The 26,317-nt window shown below is 41.4% G+C and overlaps 2 protein-coding genes across 2 annotated transcripts; one reads left to right on the forward strand and one right to left on the reverse strand.

Moving 5' to 3' along the window:
• The first annotated feature begins 6,106 nt into the window (after positions 1-6,106).
• Positions 6,107-17,815, forward strand: borcs6 (BLOC-1 related complex subunit 6). The gene is made up of 7 exons (XM_049580127.1): positions 6,107-6,219; positions 7,704-8,335; positions 10,284-10,470; positions 10,662-10,844; positions 13,645-13,808; positions 14,532-14,615; positions 14,883-17,815. Exons 2-7 carry the CDS (start codon positions 7,715-7,717, stop codon positions 15,006-15,008), a joined length of 1,365 nt encoding a protein of 454 aa, XP_049436084.1. The 5' UTR covers positions 6,107-6,219; positions 7,704-7,714; the 3' UTR covers positions 15,009-17,815.
• A 2,078-nt stretch (positions 17,816-19,893) lies between these two features.
• On the reverse strand, positions 19,894-25,933 carry si:dkey-72l14.3 (Glyco_hydro_56 domain-containing protein). The gene is made up of 6 exons (XM_049580118.1): positions 25,316-25,933; positions 23,099-23,347; positions 22,465-22,611; positions 22,081-22,167; positions 21,626-21,820; positions 19,894-20,532 (listed from the first exon to the last, which is right to left on the reverse strand). The coding sequence occupies exons 1-6, from the start codon at positions 25,916-25,918 to the stop codon at positions 20,134-20,136; spliced, it is 1,680 nt and encodes a 559-aa protein (XP_049436075.1). The 5' UTR covers positions 25,919-25,933; the 3' UTR covers positions 19,894-20,133.
• Between the last annotated feature and the right edge of the window lie 384 nt (positions 25,934-26,317).

Genomic DNA, 26,317 nt, shown 5'->3' on the forward strand with positions numbered 1-26,317 from the left:
TATACTAATAATAGCCAAAGGGTAACATAGCTGTGCAAACAAGACTCCATTTCAATAAATACACCCACTTTTTAAATAATTATTGCCTTTTTACCTGTTGAGACCTTAATGACCAGTGTGGAGGGGAATTTCTAGAAAATACTGTTTTTGTTTTGGCATGTGAGCAGTGATAACTTGTCCACAGATTAGTTATTTATCTTTCACATTCTCATCATACACACACTTTTCAACAGAAAAATGTTGATGTCCTTGAAAATCCAGAGAGAAACTGAGAAATTAAGTATAGTTTCGAAATGTCTGTACCTCATAAGTTAGTAATGAGAACACAGATATCAAAATCCTCCGAGAGCACAGGGTAGTTTTGGTTTCTCTTCACCACTCTGACCACATACAGTATCAACCTTCAAAGGTGATTCATGTTTTCTTGGTCGGTTAGTTCACCACTTTGGTCCGGACTGAAATGTCTCAACAAATACTGGATGGATTGCTGTGACATTTGGTACAGACATTCATGGTCTCCAGAGGATGAATCCTAACAGCACTGGTTATACCTTAAGGTCTAATGTGTAGGATCTAGAGGCATCTAAGAGCTGAAAATTCCCCTGTGTGCCAAGCATGTCGGAGAACTATGGTGGCCAACGCGAAAATGTGAAAACAAGAAGGGCCTCATCTACAGCCAGTGTTTCATTTGTCCATTCTGGGCTGCAGTAGAAACAACATGGCGGACTCCATGAAAGAGGAACTGCTCTGTATGTAGATAATTCATGTGTAAAGCAAAGTGGACACAGCATTGAAAGTTGCTTAGTGGCACATGAAGACAAAACAGTACAACTGCCACATATAAAATTAGCCTGCCTGGTATCAGGACTCTCTCTGCACTGTGTGACTCATAGATCAGGTGCACAATAGACTTCCATCGACCAAGCTGACCTCTTCCAGTTTAGCGCTCCGTTAACTTGAATTGAGATAAAATGATTTCATCTTGCAGCTCTTCTAGACTGTTATTGGACCAAAAGGATAAAATTCTGATTCACTTTGTGGGGGCTGTGACACTCAAAAAAAATGCATCCACTGATATCCAGACTTTTTTTTGCCATGTAGGTCTATGGGAAAAAATCCATTTTGGCCACATGGCATCAGACAGATATAGACAGATATAATTCCACTGTTTGGCCACTACTACTACACTCAAATAGCTCATTCTAAGCTAGCGAAAACACAACAGTTCTTATTTCCAGGTGATTCTAAACTATTGAAAACATAGTTATGAATATTCTGTACTGTTTTTGCCAATAGAGGCCCCCACATCCTACAGACTGGACCTTTAACTTTTCATCCATCACCATCACCAGGTCAAATTGTTCGTGTCCTTCACTTTGGCTTTTCACTTAATACCTGGAAGACTATAATGACACTCCCATCAGCCTCAGCTGTACTTTGTGTTTAATGCTACTAAGCAAATGTTAGCATGCTAACACACTAAGCTAAGATGGTGAACATGGTAAACATCACTTACTAAACAACGTATTTACTTGTCAATGTAAGCATGTGATCATGTTGCTATTACCATTTGGCTCAAAGCACTGCTGTGCCAAAGTAAGGCCTCACAAAGCTGTGAGAGTGGCTGTATTACTTGACAAAAGCAGAGTTATCATGGAGCATGGGAGTGAAATATCAGCAGGGTACTCATAAATGATTTTAGTGACTAATTTGACAAAAAAAAAAATAGCATCTCTGTCGTTTTTATAACAATTAAGGTAGAACTGGGCAGAAAGTGTTTGATTGCAATATATATCCTTAAACAGAATAAATCCTATCTACTTTATTACAAATCCTGCAGTCGTGTACCGTATGGTAGAAATCTGGAGAGCTGTGGTGGGTTTTGGGATCAGTGTAGCTGGGAACAATTAAACAACAAAGCTAGTTAAACTTTTTTACACCAATCTTGCACCTCATGAAGATGATGAGACAATGACACAATCTGCAGCAGATCTGGGATAAATCCCAGAGAGGCCTGGCATTGTCAATGACAATTTCACAGCGATCCACAACCACAATTTCAACAGTTGTCTCAGACATGTATCCCTGTTACAAAATGATAGATTCACTTTGCCAAACCACCTGGAGCAGCACCTGGAGTTGCTGATCAGCTCCAGGTGACTACCAAAATAAAGGACATTTACTATCATCACGATGACAAGTTGTCACAGCAGCTAGATTTTTACAAGAGTGGTGACTCAGAAAGGATTTATGTTCATTGGCATTTTCCATTCCCACAAAAGGACTCAATAAAAACATACAGCATGTTTGGAATATGCACCAAACAGCACTTCAGTGAGGGAAACAAGCAGTCAGGAGGAGATGCTTGTGGCATTTGCCACACAGTAGTGACTCATACACCCATTTAACTTTTTTCCCAGTGCTCAGTCTGCCAGAAATTCTTCTTTTCACCATATTGCCCATAAAAGTGCCTTTTAGGTGTAATAAGAGGTTTGTGCACTTCACCGCGGTATCCCTTTCAGTGAAGTTCTCATGCTGGATGAAACTGTCTGCTCAGGCTTAAGATTTAATTTTACAGCTAAGTGCCTCTGACGGTTTTCTCTGAATATCAAACTAATTCCACCGGACATTTAACGACATGGCTGCTGAATATGCACACATTTCCACAGACGTCTCTCTTTGATGCTGTCCTTTCTTCTGACTTGTAACCGCTAGATCTTCCGGTTGAGCATTCTTGATGAATACATTTTCTTCTACACCAGCCACGACAGCCTTTGAAAAAGTCATTCACATTTCCTTTTAAAGCCTGGCATTTTTCCCCAGGATGTAACAATAATATAATGAGAATATCCAAAATATACAGATGCTGAAGATTATCTTGGTTTTGTAAAACATCTGTGGCAACCTTCTTATGCCAAATATATTCTTATAAAACAGAGTGCCATTTTAAATTAAAGGTCCAGTGTGTTGGAGTTAGGGGGATATACCGGCCGAGATGGAATATAATAATATTAAGTATGTTTTCTTTAGTATATAATCACCCAAAGATAAGTATCATAGTGTTTTTGTGACTTTAGAATGGGCCGTTTGTATCTACATAGGGAGTGGGTCCTGGTCTACAGGGATCACCATGATGCACAGCCATTTTTCTACAGTAGCCCAGGGCGGACAAACTAAACGCTGGCTCTAGATAGGACCATTTGCTTTTTTGCATTGGCCACTATGGTTAGCAGCCTCTCCATGACAAGCAGTGTCAAAAAACCCGGATTGTTTCATGTCAAACTGCCTTGATCAGTGTTTCTACTGGTTTAAATCACTGTGTCTGTTTGTTTCTGGATCTTAAGTTATCAGAGAAAAAAGTTGAGCACACATTAGCAGCTAGGCTAGTGGCCTGTCTCAGACAAGTCAAACAGTGTTTGAGAAACACTAATTTGTAATGTGAAACTCTTTTATTCTGTGTTTTTGCACGTTTAAATTACATTGTCCTTTTTCTTTTTTGGAGAAGATAATTCAGCTCATGGTAAAAACCTCCTAAACATCTGGATCAGAAAAAGGTGAGCACACAATATGTTATGTGAGAAAAAAGGCGAGTACACATGAGCAGGTGCCAGGCTAACAGTCGGTCTGCGATGATGAGCCAAACAGCAGAGGAGAAACACTGATTTTTAATGTGAAACTGTTTTATTCAGTGTTTTTACCAGTTTTAATCACCCAGTCTATTTGTGTTGGAGGGGAAGAGACCTCTGTGGATAATTAAGCTCCCAGTTAAAATCTTCTAAATGATGTAAACTGAAGGAATCCTAACTGGGAGAGGCTTCAGCCGGTTGCAAACTGCAATCCTCACCGATAGATGCCCCTAAATCCCTGCAAATCTTACACACTACTCCTTGAATTGAGTTTACCACTGATACATGCCTTTTTGTTGGAGGAAAAAAAATCTGCTGAAATGTTGATCTGTAGCATTTGAAACAAAAAGACTGCGTTGGACTTCAGAGTGTGTGCCCCTTCTCTCTGTTTTATACCCATGTCTGCCTTTTGAGGGCGCCCTCCTGGATTTGCTAGTTGATGAGTTTTGTTCTCAGTGAGGATAAACTGGATTATCTGGGGAGGGGCAGTTTCATCCCAGGTCTGACCTGTCTCTGAACTGGGATGCAATTAATAATTACAATTTATAGGATTATGATTTATGGGCCCTCACTGTCATTTCAGTTGCCAATGTGCAACATGCAGTCTCCAGCTTTTATTGCAGAAAACCACATCTGTTTGAAGGCACGTGCTTTCAATTTGCTTTGTATCTACCATTTTCCCTAAATGTTGCCTTTCTTGTGGCAGCTATTTTCTCTGTTAGGAAAGCTGACAGTAATCTCCTCACAAAAGAAAAAATATCTGGTGAAGGTCATAGTGGTTATTGGGTGTTCTATTGGGAAACCCTGGAAACCATAGGCTTATTTCAGAGGTTTAATTATCTTTAGGTAAACGTCTAATGCTTTGATGTTTGGCACAAAGAAGAAACAAATGGGGTGAAACTGCCAAATCCACACCGAGAGAGACGGAGCAGCTGGCCTGGGTGGATGGAGTGGATTAGAAATTTTACAGAATCTTCAGATGTGGTGACAGTGTGGTTTTGAATCCTCTCTGCTCCTCTGCAGCAGTGTTTGTCATTTCTGGCCACAGTCAAAGGTTTAAAAAAGCCACAGACGCTGCTTCCGCTCTCGAGGCAAACAGGCGAAACCAACCAACCTTCTCATTATTTAAACCTCCTCTCCAGTCTTTTCACCATCAATTTAAATAATTTCAAACACATTTCTCAAATCTATCAATGGTTTATGAGGCAAAACAAGAGCAGCCGTTTTGCAGCTAACTAGAATTGACACAACTGTGTGACATTTGCCCCAATTATACACATAAGTACAAATAAGATGAAATGTGTAAATATACAACACATGCAACATATGTTAAATATACTTTCAAGAGTGGGAAGAATATTGAACAGTTAAATAAATGGACAGCATTTTGCTACAGGTGAATTATTTCACCAATTAAATAATTATTGTTTCTTTAAGTCTTTATTGCACAATTGAAATATAATAAAGAAATTAGGAATTATAACTGCTGACGGGTGACTTAAGTCCAAGTGCCAGTCTGTTGACTCAGAGTGTCTGACACGCTGAGGGAGTTGTTAGGTTTGACGGCCACATGCAGGAATGACTTCCTGTGGCGCTCTGTGGTGCTCCTCAGAGGAATGAGTCTGTCACTGAATATACTTCTGTGTTTGACCAGCACAGCATGGAGACATTGTCCAGCATGACACATATCCTAGACAGCATCCTTACAGACACATGATATCCTTAAGGTTGACAGGCATTCAGTATTTCACATTTAGTTTGAGGAAATTCATGTGCCACTTGTTAACTGCCCTGACCAGGAGGTCAGACCATCAGAAAGCTCTTCTCCTTTTCATTTTTCATTATGAAATCACCAATATGCAACTTGTATGCTTGGGTAAGTTATTGCCTGAGGGGCTGTGGTGTTTGTCTCCATCTGTGGGAGAACAGAGAGACATGCAGGATGAACCGTGATGGTGTGGATGGATAGAGAAAAACAACACAGCTCACACAGCTATAATATGTGGTTCAGGAGTTAAATGTTGCTCAGCACGAAGCAACACTGCTCTGGAAACATTTAGGTCTGTTTTAAATACGAATTAAGGGACTGTTTGTTGTTTATGAGGGGGTGGTGCAGAAAGGAGGAGGCATGTCAAATAATTGTTTAAGCACTGGGGAGGGACTTCTGTTTTTTATTTTGGCTTAGGGGAGGGATGCACAAACTTCATTGTTTCTCTTTTGTATTATTTCACCACTGATTTTAAAAGACAACTTTAAAAGTCTAATAACGAATTCATGGTGGAGGGAGGGTCATGCATTTTCTGTCAGTCACTCAGGGTGGGTCACACCCCAGCCCCACCCTCCTCTGACAAGTAAAGAGCGGTCCCTGACTACAATGACCTGTAGGTTAGGGTAAAATTTGATATACTTATTGAAATAAATCTGTTACTCAGTGATATATTGTTGTGTTAATATCATTAACATTTTAAAGAAGCCTATTTAGTATGAACGCTTATATTTTGCGAGGCGGAACTGTTGTGTTGATGCTTGTGGGGAAGGATTTTCACACCGGACACGGTTGTTGCTTACATTTTTCTGAACAGGAACTGAACTGGTGAGTGTTTTCTTTAATAAATTAAGCTCTGTTGCACCGTTGTATGACCTTTCCGATAGATAGGTATCATTTCGTACAATTAATTACCCTTTGTCATGCGACGGTGTGAGACAACAACGAGCGAGATACGGAAACATAGTGATTTAAAGGCCTGGACAGCTAACGTTAGCCGTACTGCGCTAACGCCGTTCAGCAACATTAACGTTAACAGTAAGGTAGCTAGGCGGCTAATGACAGCAGTGTATGAACTTCCTCAACGCTGACCGGCAGTTACTAATGTCTTCTTCATTTCTTTGTTCCTGTGTGTGTCTGTTATGCATCGTAGTCTTTGTCCACGGACGTCAACTCAACTCGGGCGTTGTTTGCGTGAAGACTGAAGGAGGCAATGCAAGCTAGTGTTAGCACTAAGTTAGTTTGGTGTGTAAGCTAATGCTAAGCTAATCAATCTTACATTACGTCATTTCACTCCTAACTGAAAATAACCCATAAGTGGCACAGCTGTCCCATACAACACCTGCTGTTATAAGCCTGGGGACGATGAAAATCATACTATACAGAAACGTTTTATTTATTTTGAATTGTAAGCTTTAGTTACAGACTTCATGTCAACAGACCCAGGGTTAAGATGTGACGTTCAGAGCTGGATGCTGAGGATGAACCAGTGAAATATCAAATATCAAACTGCGGCATTGAAATGTTGTACATCTGTGTAGATCAGTCAGCACCACAGACCCTCCTCAGAATATAGGCTGCATTTTATTGTTTACACCAACACTTCCCCCACTTCATTTCAGAGACAAACTACCAATATGATATATACTGTGAGGTAATATATATTTGTCAGTAGTCAGATGTTGTGCCATAGAGGTTACCATGGCAGTTCTCCCTTTCTGAGATTGCATTAATAGACAATTGCTGACAATGTTACAAATCAGCGAGCAGGACTGCCCTATCGCAAACTTGAGTTTGGAGAACTTCAATGTGATTATTTACTTCGATTTTACATATGCGTAATTAACTTAGCAGACATTTCTATCTTGTTATTGTTCTCCGTAAATTCCAGAAAATCTACTTTACCATTTGCACAAAATGATGTGTACCATAATAGAAGATTTAACCCATATTGCCCACTGCCATGGCTGGGTATTAAGCCCATAAACAAATGAGTACCAACAGAAATGTGTCTGTACCATTGAATAAAAACACTCAGATATTTCCTGATCAGACTATATTTAACTTGGGCGAAGTCCTTTATTTTAACACCTATCCAGTAAGGAAAAGCGGTTAAAATATGTCTGTAGTCCCCAAATAAAGTTATGACACAAGCATTGTTTTGGTTGCAAAACTCACTATTGACACAGGTCAGCTATAATGATACCCAGCCCTAGTAAGCTGTGGTACATGGTAAAACCCTTTTGACAGTCTCTGAATTATGGCTCAAATACAGATTTAAAAACCTATAATATTCTTTTTTTCTCCACCAGCAGGTGGAGGGATGAGTCTCTCCCCTGTGATTGGCACAGAAGTGCCAGAAACAGCTAACGGGGTTGTGACCCCCATCTCTTCAGAGAACGGCCCTCACATTCCAGTCTCGGTGAAATGTGGGGGGAGCAGAGTGCCCTGTCAAGTGGAGTCATCAGAGGACAGTGACCCTGGATACACAGAGAACCACGTAGATGTGGAAAACAGAGTTTACGATGGCGAAGGCCGCTTGGACACAGAGACATACAATAATGGAAGAACATCCAGTTTACCGTTACACACCTCTAATGTGACAGACCCCTCCCTCCCTGCTGCCACATGCACAGGAGACTCTGAAGACTCAGATTCAGGCTCCAAAGACACAGACATTCATGAGGCCTCTAACACTGTTGAGCCTCCTGGTGCAGCACTGCTACGGGACTCATCACAGCAAGCACACTCCAAAGAGTTGTCTCAGCGAGGAGGCCCTGACACCACAGACACACATCAGACGGAGACAGAAACTGTAGATGGAGACACTGACAGCAGAGATGAGGAGGAAGATGGAGAGAAGGAGAAACAGGATGAGGAGGATGATGAGAAAAATGAAAAGAAGTGGATTCATCAGCGTGCAGGAGGGAGAAAAGAGGTGGAGGTGAGTGGACTGTGGGATTATATTCATCTTTATTGGGTTATGTGAGAAAGATTCAGAGAGAGTGGAGGGCATGGTGGGACTAAAAGAGAATAACAGTCAAAGGATATAATGAGCACAATCTGAACTGAGGTCAGTGCAAGTAAATGTTGTAGATAGGACTGTCCCTGACTAAGAATTTTCCTAGTCGACCAGTAGTCGTCATTTAGGGTCATTAGTCGACTAGTTGCCCACATGTTTACCATATTTATTTAATTATTTAATTATATATTTTAGGTGGGGCAACACAATGGTTTGAGCTGAAGGTGTGCGAAAAAATAGTATCAGTAACATTGTTAACACTGTGCCACATTACAGAGAAATACAAAACCGTACTAATGAACCTTCATTAATATAGGCCTATATTTTATCTACAAGTGCACGTCACACACTGAGGGAGCCGCCTGTTACACTGTTGGTGAAGCAGTAATGATTGTGCTAAGTGGCTAATGGGCATGCAGCTACTTCCATGTTTCAGATGATGCGTCATGTTTGTAGTCGACCGATGAGGATGAGTTTACATATCACCTTGGGTTTGTCCTTCACCTTCTCAAAATGACCCCACACTTTGGGTTTCCTGCTCGACACGTTATTAACTAGCCTGTGGAATAACCGCAGGTACCAGCCCTGGAAATTAATGTGGCTCCTGTCTGACTGCCGAGCATGGCCACTTCCTGTGTCTGTCCTTTCAAGACACCTAATAGGGTTTCACGTTTGTTTGTTGTTGTTGTTGTTGTTTTCTTTCTGTGACTAGGGTTGGGTAGGTATGAGGAAAAAAAAAAAAAAAAAACAGTCCGGTTTTTGTAAAAAAAAACCAAACAAACAAAAAAAACGCATCAAGTCGGTAATACCGGATTTTTGCCACTTGGGGGCACAGTTGACTCATTTAAAATAAAAAACGACCTTAGGACAACAGAGTGGCAGTAACAAGTTGTTTCTTTTATTCCTTACAAATACATTTTGCAGTTTACTCAGTGCAAACAAGGGTTGCCTCCTTCGTCTGGCTCAAAGCCAAAGTGTTGCCATAGTGGCGCATTCTTTGATTTCTTTGAGACTAAATTATCCGCCATTATCGACTCCCCGTCACTATTTTAACAAACTCCAGGCTATGGTAGAGGCCTCGGCACATGCGCTCTTGCACCCCCTAGCTCAGTCCCCGCCCCACCCCCACCCCCCTCTCTCTCCTGCTCACTGTGCGCTTGGCGAAGAGGCAGACACAGGTGCCCACAGACTTGGGCGTACGATAAGCGGAGCGGATTCCGTGTAAAAATGTCCGTGAAAAATCCCCGCGATGTGAAAAATAAATGCCGAGCAGTCTTTTGGTGCGCGGAGCGGAGTCCACACGGTCGTGCTTTGCGCGCACAGGGCTTGCGGACGTCCGCTTTTACTGGGCGGACTCTGCTGAGGTCCGCCTGGAGTATGCGGTCCGGTCGATCTCGAAAAAAAACCCCGGTCCAAGACGGAGTACTGAACCGAATTGGTATTACCGAGAACCAACCCAACCCTATCTGTGACTAAGCGACCAATGAAATCTTGCCGACTAATGATGTTCCTGGTCAACTAACATTTGGTTAACTGTCAGGGGGCAGGCCCTAATTGTAGATTGCTTGCTTTTGAATAGACTCAATATTGAGACTTTAGTGCGCTTCAAGTAAACTACAACACACTGACCAACTACATTCAACAGTAAATTTTTCATAAATTTGCCAGATGGCTAAACTCGAAGGTGAGACAGGAAGCAGTTCATCAAAGAGAAGAGAGGGGTTATGAGCAACAGCAAAAATGTGTACCTCTTGGTCTAGTTTCATAAGGATGTGGCAGCGTCATTTCATAAGCCATAATGTAACTTCTCTTCTTCACTTCCTCTTCGACTCCATTCTCTGTTCACCTCCTCACCCCACCTCCTTTTTAGTCCTCACGACACTACTCCTCCTCAGCCCCTGGTCCAAGCACCTCGTCCTCTTCCTCTCCCCCACCTCCTCTTCTTCCCTCAGATGACATCCCCTGCCCTCCCCACGTCATGGCCCAGGTCTGGGTTCGCAACGTGCGAGGAATGCAGGACAGCAAGAGCCTGGATGAAATAAGCCAAGCGTGTGGAGGTAAATAGTTGTTCGATTTTGTTTGCTGCAGTTTCACTCATTCCTTATCTCTGTCTTCTTTTCCTTTGATAAGAGCACGTAAAGCAACATGTTAACAGAGAAAATAGTGAAAATTGTAATTATACTGAGTGAGGCTTCAATCATAAATGTTTTACAGCTTTGTTCAGCTTATGTTGGTGTATTCTCCACAGGTGGCTCAGGGGCCCGGGGTGGGGGCAGAGGTGGTCAGTCAGAGGGCCGACGGGCCACAATTTCCTCGGCTCTGGAGCTAGAGGGAACGGTTAGCCATGAGGGTGACCTGACTAACTTCATTACCAAGAATCTGGAGCAGAAAATCAAGATGAGCTCCAAGCCCAGTCTGGACTGCAGTGACTGTAAGTACAGTACAGTACTAATTTTCAAGAAATTTTATTTAAACAAATAAAGTGATTTTGTTGGTCTTCTATTATTGTAATTCATAACCCAATTAGGAGAAGTTCAACTTAATAATTTGAAGTGAACTCTAGGTATGTGTGCACACAAAGAGGTAGTTTTTTTTAGTTTTGTTTACGTCAGAGAAAGTGTGCATAAATTTCATGTGCTGTATATACGTATGTGTTTATCTATGTTGACATGACATGTTTTTTGTTGTGTTGGTTTTGACTAGTGCTGAAGGAACATGTGCGTGCAGTATATGTGCAGATGTAGAGGATGTGTTTAGTGTATAAATGTAGCTTGCTTTCTAACTGCGTTATATTGAGGGTCAGGAGGCTCCACCAGATGAACTGTTTGTATTTTCCTCTGCAGAGGGAGGTGTCAGAAATGGCATATCAGTGGGTTAATAGCATTTTCACAGGCAGCGGTGCTGAAACTGCAGTGCAGGCTGTCTGACTTGCAGACAGATCTACAGCCAGTTTTCCCCCTGCAGAGGAAAACAGTCCCAGTCAGCCGCTACTCATCATTTATGCATAACTTTGGTCATGTCTAAACCATAAGAAGTAATGGAGAATCAATGCACTATCTTAAGCAAATGAATTGTTATGTCTGCTTACATGAGTCATCCACCACCCTGCAGTGTTCACAATGCAGCAGCTTTGTTCAGTTAAGCTAGTCTGGGTGAATTGTACCAGATTTAGTGATTTAAAACTGATGTGTCTTATTTTGTAGTTATCAGTTACATTTTTGTTTTATTTCACAACGTATGTTTTTGATCATACAGTAGATTTTAATGTGACGACTGTGGGTATTTGCAGTACTTTTTGCATCACCTCTCTTTTGACGTAACAAAAACTATACAGGTATTAAACTCATATTCATTGCAGTCAAAATCTAAGGTTTCTTCCTTAGAGAGAAGTCTGTTGGTTAGACTGAATGAAAAATGATCACAGTTGTGAAATGGGTTTTTTAATGACAGTGCTAATGTTATACAACCAATAATTTTAACAATAGCACACAGTGAGTATCAGGGTTGGAAAGTATTGGAAATTGTCCACCTGCCACTGTGGCTGTTGGATTCCAAAATCTACCATCCCCTTAATAGACTGCCATTGTTTTTTGGCTGCTGAGTAAAGCAAATCTAGCAGCCACTTTAATATTTTAGCAGCATTTGGCTGGAAGCTGGAGCTAATTTCCCACCCTGGTGGTTATAGAACATACATGGTATGAAAACAACCTTCCCCTGTCTGCTCAGACATCTGCTCCACATGAGGGACACAACAAACAAACAGCATCAGAATGTTGCAACTTTGTTGATAGCTATCAGACCCTGGTGCTATCTCACAGCTTATCGTTGTACTCGGACTGTCTCTGAGTCTTTCTCTTGTTCAACAGGTTTTAGTTTTGAGGCTAGTTCGGCAAAGGCTGGGTTAAGAACCACTGTTTGTACAATGCTGCATTATAATGATAACTTTTTAATCAGCTGGTTGTCCTGTGTACTGTGGTACGATTTGAAGGACGTTAAAAGCTCAACTCTTGGTTAGAGAAACCTTCTCTCAAACAAGAAAATCTCAGTTTTATTCATTTAGTCACAACCAGGCTTATCATTTTTAGAGTTCTCCCTCTCTGAGATTTTTTTAGATGAATAATTAAATTGTGACGAACACTCACTTTGCCCTGGCTTACTCCATCTTCCTACATATCCCTGGTGGATTAAATTAGTCCCAGTCTGTGTTTTAGCGAGCAGCAGAGACTCAGCCCCACAGAAATAGAAACAGAGACAGTTTTGGAAAAGGTCACACATATACTGCAATTTCAGAAATTAAATCATCTCTGTAAGTTCAGCAGGTTGACCTAGTCCGGCCTTTCCATTAGCAGTCATCTGTCTTGTCAGATTTTCCAGGAGAGAGACACTGAACCTCCGCCCTTCACTCAGAGAAAAACCCCTCTGGATTCAAGCATCGGCTAAACTGGCCACTCAATTTAAACACAGGAACACAGTCAATATGCCCTCTGTGGCAGCTCATTCCCTCTACCTGCTGATTCAATTAGGATGGATGACTCAGACTTTGTTTAGACTGCAGGGATTTATAACTGAGGTCCTGCTGCAGCTTGACAGGAGTCATTTTCAGGGATGGAAACCTGCTTCTTCTTCTATTCTGTCTTTTGTGTACTCCAAGATTTAACAATTCAAGGCATAAGTCTTCTTTTAATTAAGTGCCATAATTAGTTTAGATTGGTGCTGGCAGTCTTTTTGTGAGAGCAGCTGTTTCTTTAAATGGGAATAGGCTAATTCTTCAGTTACTTGTGTGTGTGTGTGCCGTTTTGTCTGTTTTTCTCCTTAAGCAAAACTTCTGCGAGGAGATAATTTTAGTTTGTGCCTACACACATGTTGTGCCTGTTCATGGTTTGCATGTGTTCATGCTTAAATGAGTCATCATGATCATTATTTATTAGTCAATCAACAGAAAAGAACTCAACAATCTGACAATGAGTTAATCATTTGTCATTAATCAAGCAATAAAATGTAAGCAGTAGCTGGTTCCAGCTTCTCAAATGTGAGGATTTGATGATTTTATCTGTTTAAATCATGACAGATTTGGGTCTTTGAACAAAACCAGGCTCTTCAAGAGAAACCTGTGATAGGCATTTTTCATTATTTTACTATTTTACTAACCAAACAATCAGTGGAAAATAAACTTAAGTTGCAGACCTACTTGTGTATATTATTCATCCAAATTCATGATGATTTCTTGTCAGCTGACTGTTCGGGTCCCATCTACCGAAGCCGTGGGTTGTCACGGAGACCAGCAGACATCCCTCCCATTGATCCTGCTGTCCTATTGGATCTTCAGAGACACACCCAGGAAGTGGCGCACAGTGTAGAGATGATGATGCGGAGTCTTAATGGAACCATCCAGAATGTGAGTCTGAAGCTCAAACTTAAGCCTCATCATTATGCCTCTGTGCTGGTGATAGTCATGGCCGGAGGCATTACGTTTTTTCTGTCCATCCGTCCATCCATCTGTATGTCCATCAATCTATCCCATCCATCCCATTCTCATGAATGCAGTTAACATTTGGCACAAACATCCACTTGGACTCAAGGATGAACTGATAGGAAATTGGTGGTCGAATGTCAAAGGTCAAGGACCTTGCATCCATCTTATTATTGTGAACACAGTATCTCAGGAAGTCCTTGGGATATTGCTTATATATGACAAAGAAGATGTCTGATAGGCTGTAATGATGATGTGATGGTATTTGATATCCAAAAGGTCAAAGTTCAGCTTCATTGTGAATCATAATGTTCTGTAGAAACAGTCATCTGGCTATGACTCAGCATTAAAACTCTGGTCAGATACTGAATTGGTGACTCCAATGTTGGATGACCACCTTGAAATTGTGCTGATTGTACAGATCTTCTGTACTGTCGGGTTAAAGATGTGTGTGAAGCATCCCTCTTTTCACAGACATGGATGTAAACTATAAGAGAAACTTGACTCGTGCATGAAGCCATACAACGGCAAGGTGGTAATTCTAGTTTTCTTTTATGCTGTCATGTCATGTCATGTCATGTCTCTCACTCTCACATACTGTATATCTGTTTGGGTAATTGACATTTGTCTATATGTCTGTTCACCCAGATGACTGCTCTGAGTGTGGGCTACATCCAGACTTACAGAGACTCTGTTGACAGCCTGGGAGAATCTGTGGACATGAGTATAAAGGTAACAATTTATGTGCATGCGTGTGTGTGCTCCTTTGACAAAAAAAAGCTGCTCTCTGGGGTTGTTGGTAGTATTTCTAAAAGAATGTAGAGTATTGCAAAACCTATAGAGCAATGTGAGGGTCCAGCTTTGTAGAAGAATAACCAACCCTATCATTTTGGGTTTTATTCTCATCATGTTCCCATTATTTATCCACATCTGATTTGGATGAGCTGTATATCAAAGCATCAGCTTTTTACTGCCTGCTTTTGATTTTTGCACCCGTAGGGCATGTACACACTGATGGCTCGCTGTGAGGAGTTGGACCGTTCCATGCAGCCCATACACACCCTGGCTGCACAGATCCGTGACATCAAACGCACCCTGGACGCTCTGGAGGCAATCTGCAAGTAACCCCACCTGTCTGGTAGGAATACATACCCCGGCTGCAGAGACCCAACATCAAGCACATCCTGAACGAGGCTGTCTGCAAGTAAACCCACCTTTCTGCAGGTAGCACACACACACTGCAGCGAAGATTAGGTGCACCTCTGGATTCCTGGAACCATTGCTACTAGGCATGCTGGATGATTGCCGCTCATAGTCCCTCCGCTTGTTCATCATTTGAAGATGACCATGTTTGTGTTGTGAGATTTCAGCTGAATTGGGCTTGATTTGCTCTTGGGGCTGAGCTTTCTTTCTCGCTCTCTCTTTGTTTTTGTTTTTTTGTTGAAGCACTCTCACTTCCTCTAATGAAGTTGTCGTGAAACAAAATCTCACAAAGTAACCCATCTTGGAGACACTTGGCCAAGTGCCCTGTATACACAAACATGTGTACACACACAGACATACACAGTACAGAAGGATCCTTGAAGATGTGTGGGTAGATGGCGCCTTTTCCCAGTCTGAGGAGAAACTGCGTGTCATTTCCGTCCAGCCCGCTTTGTTCAGATTGCACTAACCTTTCCTGCTCACATGGGGGCGATGTTTCTCTCTCTGTCTCTCTCCCTGCTCATGGAGAGGCCAGTATGAACTGCTCAGACGACAGTGACTCTTGCACAGGAACAGAAAGTCTATTTTTTAATCTTATGCAACAAAGATCAGAATCTTTCACTGCAGGCGAAACGAGGGGAGGGAAGCATCATGTCTGTATGTCCGTTTGTCTTTATTTTAAATGTTTATTTATTCAGTTCTCTCAGCATGCTTGGTTTTTCAACTACACTGCTACTCTGTGCCACTGGGAACTGACTAGTGCAGCAAGGTTTTTTCCACTGGTGGCCACTGAACAGCTCCATTGGAGCATCTGGATTTTAAGCTCAAATGTTGCTCAAAGGTAGTTGTTGAAGATAATGAAAGAGTTTTACTTCCTCTACTCAGATTCACTCAGACTGGCAACCTTTAAACCAATTGTCTGCTTCTCTAATTTCAAGGTTCAGTTAGTAATTATTGAGAAAGATTCTTGACTGTCGAGTCTTACTACACGGTCTTCAAATACCGCCAGTCTTGATTTGGTGGTTGGAACAAACCACCAACCAAAAGTGTTGCTTTTTGACAACTTGGTAAGGAGACTTAACAATCAACTATCTTTCTCCAGAACTACACACTGTGCTTTTAAAGCTACCAGCCATGTGTCATTAGGTCTAAAACCTCACTTTCCATCTCTGTGTCAATGCAATCTAGGATGTTTGGGAACATGTAAAAATATCTCATGTAGCCCAAGCAGTGGCTTGAAATATTTGAAAACCAATGCTAATGAATTTAGCCAACTTAAAGATTTTTCATGAAATTTAAAGTTATTGAAAGTCCTTCAATTTTCAGGCATGAAAGTAGCAAAGAAATGGTTCAGTGTCACTAACTGAATCGTGCTGTTTTAGTTTTGATTCTGGCACTTTAAAGAAATTATACAGTATATGTATTAGAAAAGGTCAGTTTCAAAACACATTTGAATCCATTAAATAGAGGGCAGTTTTCAATTGTATATGAATTAGTTTTAGATTTGGATATAACTGTAAATTTTACTCTTGTCAAATGGTGGAAACCTTCATTTGAAACAAAACTCTGTATTTATTTTGCATTGATTACATTCATATGTGAGTGTTGAGGGTAAAAATCCTGTAAATGAAATTAAAATCAGTTCTGGTTTGCTTCTGATTGTACTGAACAGTCACAAAGAAACAACAGTTGCATTTCTGTGCAGCATGTCTTTGCTTTTGTTTTCCTCAACACTGAAAAGATTGGACGCTTTGTTTCAACAAAGGAGGATTAAATCTGGATAACATCGCTTGAGTCGGGATACAGCCTTCGCATGTGAACTAACATGGACTCGTATCACATTTAATTGAAGTGAGTATTTATTAATTTACTCGATGATAAAAGCCACTGGAGACTGCAAGGTCTCTTGGCTGTTGCTTTACCAACCTAATGCCATGTGCTCACATGGAGCATTATACTTGATCTAATGAGGAGACTGTGGTATGTCTGTCATTGCACTGGTGAGTAGCCTTGTAGTAGATCATTGTACGCGTACTAGATTTTCATACTATTACTCGTACATGCACCTATTACTGATGTATTTGGGGATAATTCATCTACAAAATAGCAATACTGCGAGAAAATTAGGTACACATTTTAATCTAGGCTCTGTATTGTTGTCTGAACTGTCTACATGCACCTGTTAATGCGTTTTCACCCTCTGTGGGAAAAGATCATGTTATTGGCTTCACAAAAAGCTCTGATCATGTTCTGTGTAAATTCTACTCTTTGTCTCCTCATCTCTTTCCTCAACCTCGTTGGCAAAAGTTTGTGAAAATTGTCGGGGAAAATATCAAAGGGGAAGGGGAGCATCTTTACAAGCTTACTCTAAAGAATATATTGATCCTGGTTACCATGATTATACTGAAATTGACATGTCCGTGGTTGTAAAGATGTAAATGCTCTTTTGCAGATGAAGATAAATGTCCAGAGAGTGGACATTTGGGAGTCTTAGTAGATTTTCGAGGTGAGAAAGGACCCTTGAGATGGGAGATATGGGAGCAAATGTCATTCTTCATAACATAATTGTATGATTGTTGATTTTCTGTTGTACAATCAGTGCACCTGTGTAGATATGATCTCTTTCTGTAACTAAAATGATTTAGATACCCTTCGTCTTGAGTGTATATTTTAATGAAAAATAACAAATAAATTTACATGAGCTGCAAACAAACCTTTCAGTCTTTTTTTCACATTGTACTGCCTCAAGGAGCACTGAAGGGTGGGGAAGGAGAAGACATAAACCACACCGATCTACAAAAATATATGCATATATATTCAGGTGTCTTATTATGGACTGAAGAGCTGTTTTCTTATGTGAAGGTATGTCCTTTGAATTAACAGATACTGCATTAATGACAGGCATTGTAAACACAATAATAGTTGAAGGAGGTTTAATTGAATGCTGGTGAGACCAGTTGTTATTTTTCACAGCAGATATTTTGACTTGTTGCAGTAGGAAGAGCACAGGTGTTACTAATAACATTAACAATGGCTCCGTTTTATTCAAGTGTCCCAATAAGCCATGACAGTGTGACAATGAGCCAGCATTCACAACACCGGGACCCAGGAACTGAAGCAGCTAAATGGAATTCAACCATCATTCACTTTATTATTTACGCCTTTTCCTACTGTGACATTTCAAAAAGGACTGTGTTGAATATTGCATGGTTTTGACAGAGCTCAGGCAGAGGATGCAGTTCAGGCGATAGGCCTTTAGAAGACAGTATTTGTGTTATGAGCCACAGTGTAAAGCCTGGATGTTTCGGACAATATGCAACATTTGAAGGCCAAAGTTGACATATATTCCGTTTGTCTGAAATTGCATTTAAATATGACTCAAACTAACAACTGAAAAACTAATCAGTAAAAACTAAAAGCTCTTGAAATGGATCGGTCTAATTCATTTTAAATGTGGTTGTATGAGGTACTTATCTAGAGTCAGTGTATTCTTTTCCTGGTGGTTGGCATGCCCCAGGTTTGGAGAAGCAGACAGTGTACTGCAAAGTTAGATAAGCAATTTACTGTTGTGGACAGAAGCAGCAGCAAAACATATTCTAACCACTTAAACAAATATCAACATCAGTTTAAGTGTATATTATATTTAGAACATTTTAACAGCTTTACCTTGCCCTCAGACAGCCCTCTCTGTCGAGGAACTGAAGCTCTTATATGTGCTTCCTTCAAAGCCCACAAAAACAGTAATTTTACCTCGCAGAATGCAGGAGTTGCTGGTCGACCTACCGCCGCCTCAGTCAGTGAGTTTGTGTTATTGTGTGACTTCGGTGAATCTGTACTAACTCTTTAAAACACCAAGGGTCACACAGTTACACTAAATAACTGATTGAGGCAGCGGTAGACCAGCAACGACTGTGTTCTTCAAGGTAAATTTTTTTGTCAAAGGAGTCTGGTAGTGTTGAAGACAAAGATGAATACAACAGCTTCAGTTCCCTGTTGGTAAGGGCTGTGAATCTGTAAAAATATACAAAATAGTGCACACCTAAACTGATATTAATGTTTTTAGGTGGCAAAAGTGCGATTAGCTGGTGCCCCCGTCCATAGCAATTTAGCTTCTGTAGCGATACTCCTTCCTGCTTCTCCAAACTGGGGGCGTGTTGACCGCCATTTAGTTTGGGTAATACACTGATTGTGGATAAGTGTGTCATAAAACCCCACTTGGAAAAAAAAAATTCCGAACTATCCCTTTTCAGCAGATTAAAAGGCTGGTTCACACAAATTACGTATAAACTTAAGGTCTTCCTTATTGCTCTGGTATTTTCCCGGTTTTTTGGTTTAAATATATTTGCCTTCAACATTTCTGCTGCCACCCCAATACAATAAAGGTGAATGGATTTTTTTTTCTCAGAGACTTGAAGAATTACAACATATCTTAACAAAAAAAGATTTTCCCATTACTTTGGATAATCTACAAACCTCACTGTCAACAGTTTTCATTGGCTCTACTTACTTCTGAAAAAATAGTTTTATGTTTGTTTTGTTTTCTTTTTTGTGTGAACCGACCCTTTAGCTCAACATATCTGGAATTTAATGGGTACATTAGGCCTTAAAAGTATGAATTAATTTCCATATAACAAAGGACTGACAGGTAAATGCATAAACAAAATGTGCAAATAGAATAAAACCTGAGTGCAGGTTTTACAGACTGCTTTCATGTTTCTGTGTTCACCGTATCGTGACTGTCTGGTTTATTCGACATGACAGTAAGTCTATCTTGTGTGTCACATCTCCTTTCTCTTTAAAGGTTTAAACACAGCTGGTGGAAATTGGAAAAAGTGACAAGTGTTCGTATCACTACTGTCTCTTGGCACATTCAGTGATAGGTTTGGAGTTCCAGCTCTAAACACTGTTTTCTTTTTTAAATGATACTCTACAAAGCAGCACACCTGCTGCTAGCAGGGATTCAGTGTCTTGCTCAAGGGCACTTGAGAAGGGCTCATATTGCAGTTACAGCCCAGACCTTCCAGGTGAAGGCTGGTTTGTTCACATTTTAAGGTTCGAGGCATAGACATCCAGCCAGCAGCAGCAACAGAACAGTCAGGTCTGGGGCACTCAGTGGATTTGTCCCACTGTCTGCAGTCACTTCCAGTAAAGGCGTCCGACTTCCAGTACTAGGTGAACTGGTCTCACTTAGCTCAGTCACAGAGGCACCTGTTGTTGTTGTAGAAGCTATGGTAGATGCGATTGTAGTCTCCATTACATCTCCAGTATTTTCTTTTACGGTAACCCCAACAGAGACTCCGTCTTTGGGGGACTGCTGGTCTGAGACGTCCCCATCTGCGGTCTTGTACCACTGGCACTGGAAGTCCTTCTTCCACATCTCAGCTGGGTCTGGTTCAGCTGGTTTAGTGCTTGTGTCCGGCTGATCTGTAGCTTTTGCTGCCTCGGCCTGAGACGTCAGATAGAAAATAATGTTAACAATAGCAAATGTAACTGCTGTAATTTTCGTTGGGAATATCAGTCTGAAAGCTGAAGATTAAACAGCGTGCCTCAAATCAAAAGGAAATAAACTTCTCATAGTGTTCTGTACTTTCAGCAGCATTCATTCTTTATCGTGTTGTATCTTTTATGACAACTGAATATTACCCAGGCGCAGATTTCAAAAAAGTGATGAGTGTTTGCAGAGAACACAATGTTCCAGCGGATCTTTTTCTAATGTGTCTGCGCTACTGTTTAACTCTCTGTTCTTTCACTGTCTGAACACAGAAGATCCTCAGGCAACTGGACTCCCTGCTGTTGTCTTGGTTAACTTTATCAGTCGTGACTCAAAACGGGTAGTTCTGTTTCCAACTCTCCACACAGAAAGAACATAAGTTGAGAACTGGTGTCTCTTTTTACACACGTCTTTCACCATGCGAGCACAGGCTTTTGTAAATCAACTCTTCAGTTGCAGAAAAGGGGAAAAGTCGAAGAGGCGAACAGGGCTTTTCTTATGGAGATTTCTTCTTTTCAGCACATTGCATTAGCATCTTATATCTCACCATCATGTGTGTTTGTAAACCTTTGTACAAGCGTGATTTCACAGTGGTTGCCGCACAGTTGGCTCCTCAAATAATGTAGGAACGTTAACGCTACAACACAGTGATACACACTCAGTTGTTTATTACGTCCACCAAATTTCTACCAAAGAGATGAGAGTAAATATTAAAAGTACCACAAACAAACAATTTCAACGTAAACTGAGCACTATATTCTTAAAGAATTTGGGATTTATTACTGAGCAGTTGTGTAGTAACTTCACGTAGCTTTGTGTAGCTAATTGACTGAAACTTAAAAAGTTTCTTCTGTCATAAAAGTCTTAGGATATCGTTGATGTCTCAGCAACAGTCTGTCAACATCTATTTATGGCTTACTGTAGGAGGGGGCATCGGGCTTATACTTGTGCACAGGATTAATGATGTCTGTGAAACAGTACATAAACAAGGATTTATAAATCCAGCACAAATGAATCTTGAAATCCATTTGAAATTACATTTGCTCACCTTTTCTGTCACCTTCTCCACCACTTCAGATGGGGTTGGGAGGTGAAGATAGGCAGAGCTGTCTGGGTTTTGACGGACGCATCGACCCTTTCCCTGGCACAGAGAGGCTGAGCAGAGTCGAGTCGCCGCGGTTACGTTCACGGAGTAGGGTCCCAAGACCTTACGGACGAACTCTGCCAAGTCCTGACACTCTCTCTGGGAAATAGACAGAGACTCAGTAAATAAACTTTTCTTAAGACATGTCATGAAGCACTTTTTATGTTGAAAAAGAAGATGTTTGCCAACACAAAGCAATCTGTGGACATTTCATCAGAGAGATAATAAAAAGTAAAGTGGTTAAACTATGTGTTAATAAACTGAAATCTAAGAAAACAAACAATTTAATGATCACTTATATAAACATGCAGTTATTATTCGTTGGTGTGTGCATTGTATGTGAATGTATAGTCGTGTACCTCCGTCTTAGTCTCACTTCTCTCCCAGATGACAACTCCGGCTGTTCCCATGGCAGCACTCTCTCCTATGGTGCTGACCAGGTCTGCCTGCAAAAAATAAATTATACAAAGCAGCTATAAAAGTCACAGCACAGCATGCTCTTTTCCAGCTGGTCTCTTTGTACTCGTTTGATACAGTGTAAACACCATTACATTTGTCATATCAGGCCTCTGTTTATTTCACCCTAAATCCAACACCTGGTGATGAAAGTGTGAACCAAAAAGACTTTTTGTCTTTCTCATTATTCTCTTTTCCAAACAAACAGGAATAATGAGAGCTATGATACAACATGAACCTGCCTCTGTTTCATCTCCATTTGTTCTGCTATATCACTGATATCTCACCTGTGACAGGAAAGTGTTAGTTGAGGCGTAGAAACTCTTGACCAGTGGGAATACAGGAAGATCAAACGCAGTCCCAGTCAGAGATGATACTCGCAGTGCTTCTCTGATTTGACTGGACAAATAAAGCCTGGCTCCAGGGGCCCCACTCTGTAAAACAGAAGACAGGTTGTGCACGCTATTCGTTATTGGCATTGTAATAATACTCAGTTTGGTTTACAGTGATGTGCATCTCTGAGCTCAAAGAGAGGTTTGTGTACTCTGGTTTTGACAAGAAGAAGTTTTGTAACTTTTTATGAACCCTCCCTGATGAACCAGACATGGCATTTTTCATTTCACTCGGTGTGCATTGTCACACCGGGAGTTGTTTGCAGATGAGTAGATGTTGTTAACTGCTCAGGGAACAAGCTTCAGTTAGACAGTAGGTTTCACAACTTTTTGTGACTTGATGTCTAACTCTCCTCCACACTTTTTTGTTCCTGTTTGTATCCAGCCAAGTTTAAGCTTGTAAGAGGACGTAGGCTTTAAAAATAATTTTTTCTCTCTGAGATATAATTTTCCAGCAATATAGACTGTCTTAACCCAAAACAAAAATTAGAAAAGTTACACAAATGAACAGCACAACAGTGTTACCCACCTGCCGCTTCTCCAGGGTGAGGAGAGGGTAGAGGGCGGTGCATCGTTTCCATAGCCACAGAAGCTCGTCGTTAAGGGCCAGCTCCGTAGCAGGGCACTGGCCGGTGTAATTGGCTAACATGGTTTGGGCAGGACTGCCATTGTAGCAGCTGGGAAAAGGGGAGACGCCCCATAATGCTTTGGGCCTTAACCTTTTGACCTCCCGTAGAGTCTCCATCATTACTGACTGTGCTGCTGCCTCGAAGTCCACCTGTGATAAAAGATAACAGATTCTGTTTTAGTCCCCTCCAGACATTTTCTCTTTTGGGATCTAAAAACTTTTCCAAGATTTTTGTGAATAGGAAATGACCAGATCATCAAATTTGTCGTGTGTTTGTTGAGGATTTTGTCTCACAGTTTCTGCTGTGAGGTATATATCATTTTAATAGCTCTGGACAATGTTGGAAATCAGTGAGCAGGACAGCTTTATGGCAGTATTGGATTGACCTCCAGGTATAAAATTACCAAGATCGTCTGCATCCATGGGCTCAAAGAGGATATCAGTGACTTTTTACAACTTCTAGGGCACAATAATTTGAATAAGGGCCATTTAAGTGGTCGCACTGGGAAGCTGATGTACCTAAAAAAAAAAGTATCTTTCGATTTGCAGATGTCTCTTTCACAATGTAAATCCATGGGAAAAAGTCTTTTTGGGCCCTATGACATCACAGGACAGACCAGGAAGTTGTAATTCCACTGTTGGGATGATATATTAAATTGGCTTTAAAACTCAAAATATGGCTGCTTTGTCAGTGGACTTTCAAGTCTAAATATGAAGCGCTAGCTACCCTCCTGTCTCTGTTGTTGATGTTCTGAGATGGCATGTCAATTCATGCTTGTTACGTGCATTGTGTCCTCTCAAAATACACTTCGGTTTTCACAAGAAATTTACAGTTTCTGCTGGTTAGATGCATACAGTCCATGCATACATTTCCATTTATTTGCTTGCACAACAAACGTATGTTGTTAAGTTTAGTCAACAAAAGCACATGGTTAGGTGTAGAAAAAAACCCATCATAGTTTGGCTCAGCATTCACATGGGAACCTAACACTTTTACTCTCCTGGGTGAAAGTCCAGGGTTTGTTGGACCCGCCCACTCTATACAGACTTTCCAGCTCCTTATATTATGTTGTTACCACTGGCTTTTCAAACCGACACTGCTCGATGGCGTAACAAACCGTTGCTAAAAGCGTCTTTCTCCATCAGTGTCTGACATTGAAATCACTGACAAAGTGGTGGTATTTGACAAGTTTGGAATAAGAACAGGCTGGTGACCCCTAACTCATCACAAAACGGTTCAGTCCAAGCAGAAATCAACAGCCTTTGTCTTCTTTGGCTGTCTTCTAACTGGCTTTCTAGTTCAGCTTTATTCACATCAACCAGTAGCTTTGTTTGCATAGTATTATGCAGATTGTCACTGTCACTTCCCCTGTTAACAAAACTTTATGTTTATGAAACCTTTCCAAATGGACTGAATTTACTGGAGGGAATTTGCCTGATATCAGAAGAAATGGGCGGAAGGAAAGTGGGGAAGTATGGCAGGCACATGAGGGCACCACAGCTGTGAGGGAGAAACACAAAGGACAGATGTTTCACTAATGTGACGACTCACCCTGACAATGTGGGCCTTGTACTCACCAGAAACATGGCGTCAAAGTTACAACAAACAACTTGACTTTGATTCCGTCCTTGGCTGGGACCAGACTTTTTAATCCGCCCACTCCACCGAGTTGGAGTCCTTCTGTTTCTCACTGACTGCTGCGGTGCCCTCATGGGCCTGCCACACTTTTCCATTTTCCCTCCTCACATTTCTTCTTTTGGTACCTCTTTAAAAGGTGCTCACATCTTAACATCATAATGAAATATCATTGCCAACATTATGAGGACACTTTAGTGTAATGACCAGAAGCAAATGGTACCATAGTGGTGTTATTAGTGACCAAGCCCCACCGGATTTTTGCATCAAAGACTTTCTCTTGACTAAAGAACAAACACTTTTGGAAGTGCTTTTTTTCCCCCATCGGCATCTTGTACTCGCCACCATCTGCCAACATCTTTGAAAGTTTCCTCTCCACTTCCACCCGTGATCCCTCAACCTCTTTCTTATCCCTCTCTCCTTTTCATGTTCACTTATCTTCCTTCTTTTTATTTCCTGCAAACTTGTTTTCTCCCTCTTACCTGTGACCACTTCTCCACCTCCTCCGGGGTCCAGTTAGGAAAGAAAGTCTTCATCAGTTTTCTCGATGCCCCTGGATACATTGCTTGCTTTTCTCGGTTCCTTGACCACTGGGGGACCCACTCGGCCCAGCGCAGCACCCCCAGTCCGAGGTACCTCGGAGCAGGTAAAGCTGCCTCCAAGTCCTGCTGTGTCTTCCGGAGATGGTCATCCAGCCGTGTGTGCTGTGGTAGCCCCCCATTGACTGGTGTGTCTTTGTCTATAAAATAAGGGTATTTCCCCAGCGTGTCCTCATAAAAGACGGCCACACGACCCTCTGGTTCCATCCCAAAAGATCTCAGATCTGGCCGACCAGAGCAGGAAGAGTCAGGGATGCCCCAGAAGATGATAAAAGGCTGTCCAGACAGGAGAGGGGGGCGAGCTGGCTGGGGTGGACCGGCAAGACCCAGGTCAGCGAAGGCAGTGAGCAGGAGAAGGAGGGGCAAGAAAACTAGAGGTTGGACTTGATGAAAGGTTGAAGAAAAAGTGTGAGTCCTGAAATTATTTGATGTCACTTTGGGCTCTGGCTTTGGGTCTGGACGCGACCGTGGCTCGGTCCACGCCATTGGAGCGGCCACCGCTCAGGCTGTCACCCGTTCAGGCCCTCGCAGCCAATCATGTCCCTGTAGAACACAGAGAAGTCAAACCTTCTTCAGTCTGTTGTGTGATATATAGTCATGTTCACATAAAGAGCAGCAAGCAGTGAAGGTCAGCAGAATCATTGCCCTGCATCATTTGTTGCTGATACATTTAACAAAACTAACATTAACTGGTCAGCACATAAAAATCACAAAAAATACAATTTATCCTGAGTAAGTCAGACACTGTGTGTTGAAAGACTGCCGCAATCTTCAGGATTTTGTCAAACATTTTTTTTACTGTACTCTTATCTAAAAGAATTTCATGATTCGTTCTACTCTTTTCTGAGCTGCCCTTTATTTTGTCTCTTCTGTGTCTTATTTTAA

This window comes from Epinephelus fuscoguttatus, linkage group LG7, assembly GCF_011397635.1.
Source record: "Epinephelus fuscoguttatus linkage group LG7, E.fuscoguttatus.final_Chr_v1".
Lineage (NCBI taxonomy): Eukaryota > Metazoa > Chordata > Actinopteri > Perciformes > Serranidae > Epinephelus > Epinephelus fuscoguttatus.

Coding starts and splice junctions, on each gene's coding strand:
- si:dkey-72l14.3 (XM_049580118.1), bottom strand. CDS start 25,918: ATGGCGTGGACCGAGCCACGGTCGCGTCCAGACCCAAAGCCAGAGCCC. Junction 22,168..22,464: donor CTAACACTTTCCTGTCACAG/GTGAGATATCAG, acceptor TATTTTTTGCAG/GCAGACCTGGTCAGCACCAT. Junction 21,821..22,080: donor GAAGTGAGACTAAGACGGAG/GTACACGACTAT, acceptor TCTATTTCCCAG/AGAGAGTGTCAGGACTTGGC.
- borcs6 (XM_049580127.1), top strand. CDS start 7,715: ATGAGTCTCTCCCCTGTGATTGGCACAGAAGTGCCAGAAACAGCTAAC. Junction 10,471..10,661: donor AATAAGCCAAGCGTGTGGAG/GTAAATAGTTGT, acceptor TATTCTCCACAG/GTGGCTCAGGGGCCCGGGGT. Junction 14,616..14,882: donor CTGTGGACATGAGTATAAAG/GTAACAATTTAT, acceptor TTGCACCCGTAG/GGCATGTACACACTGATGGC.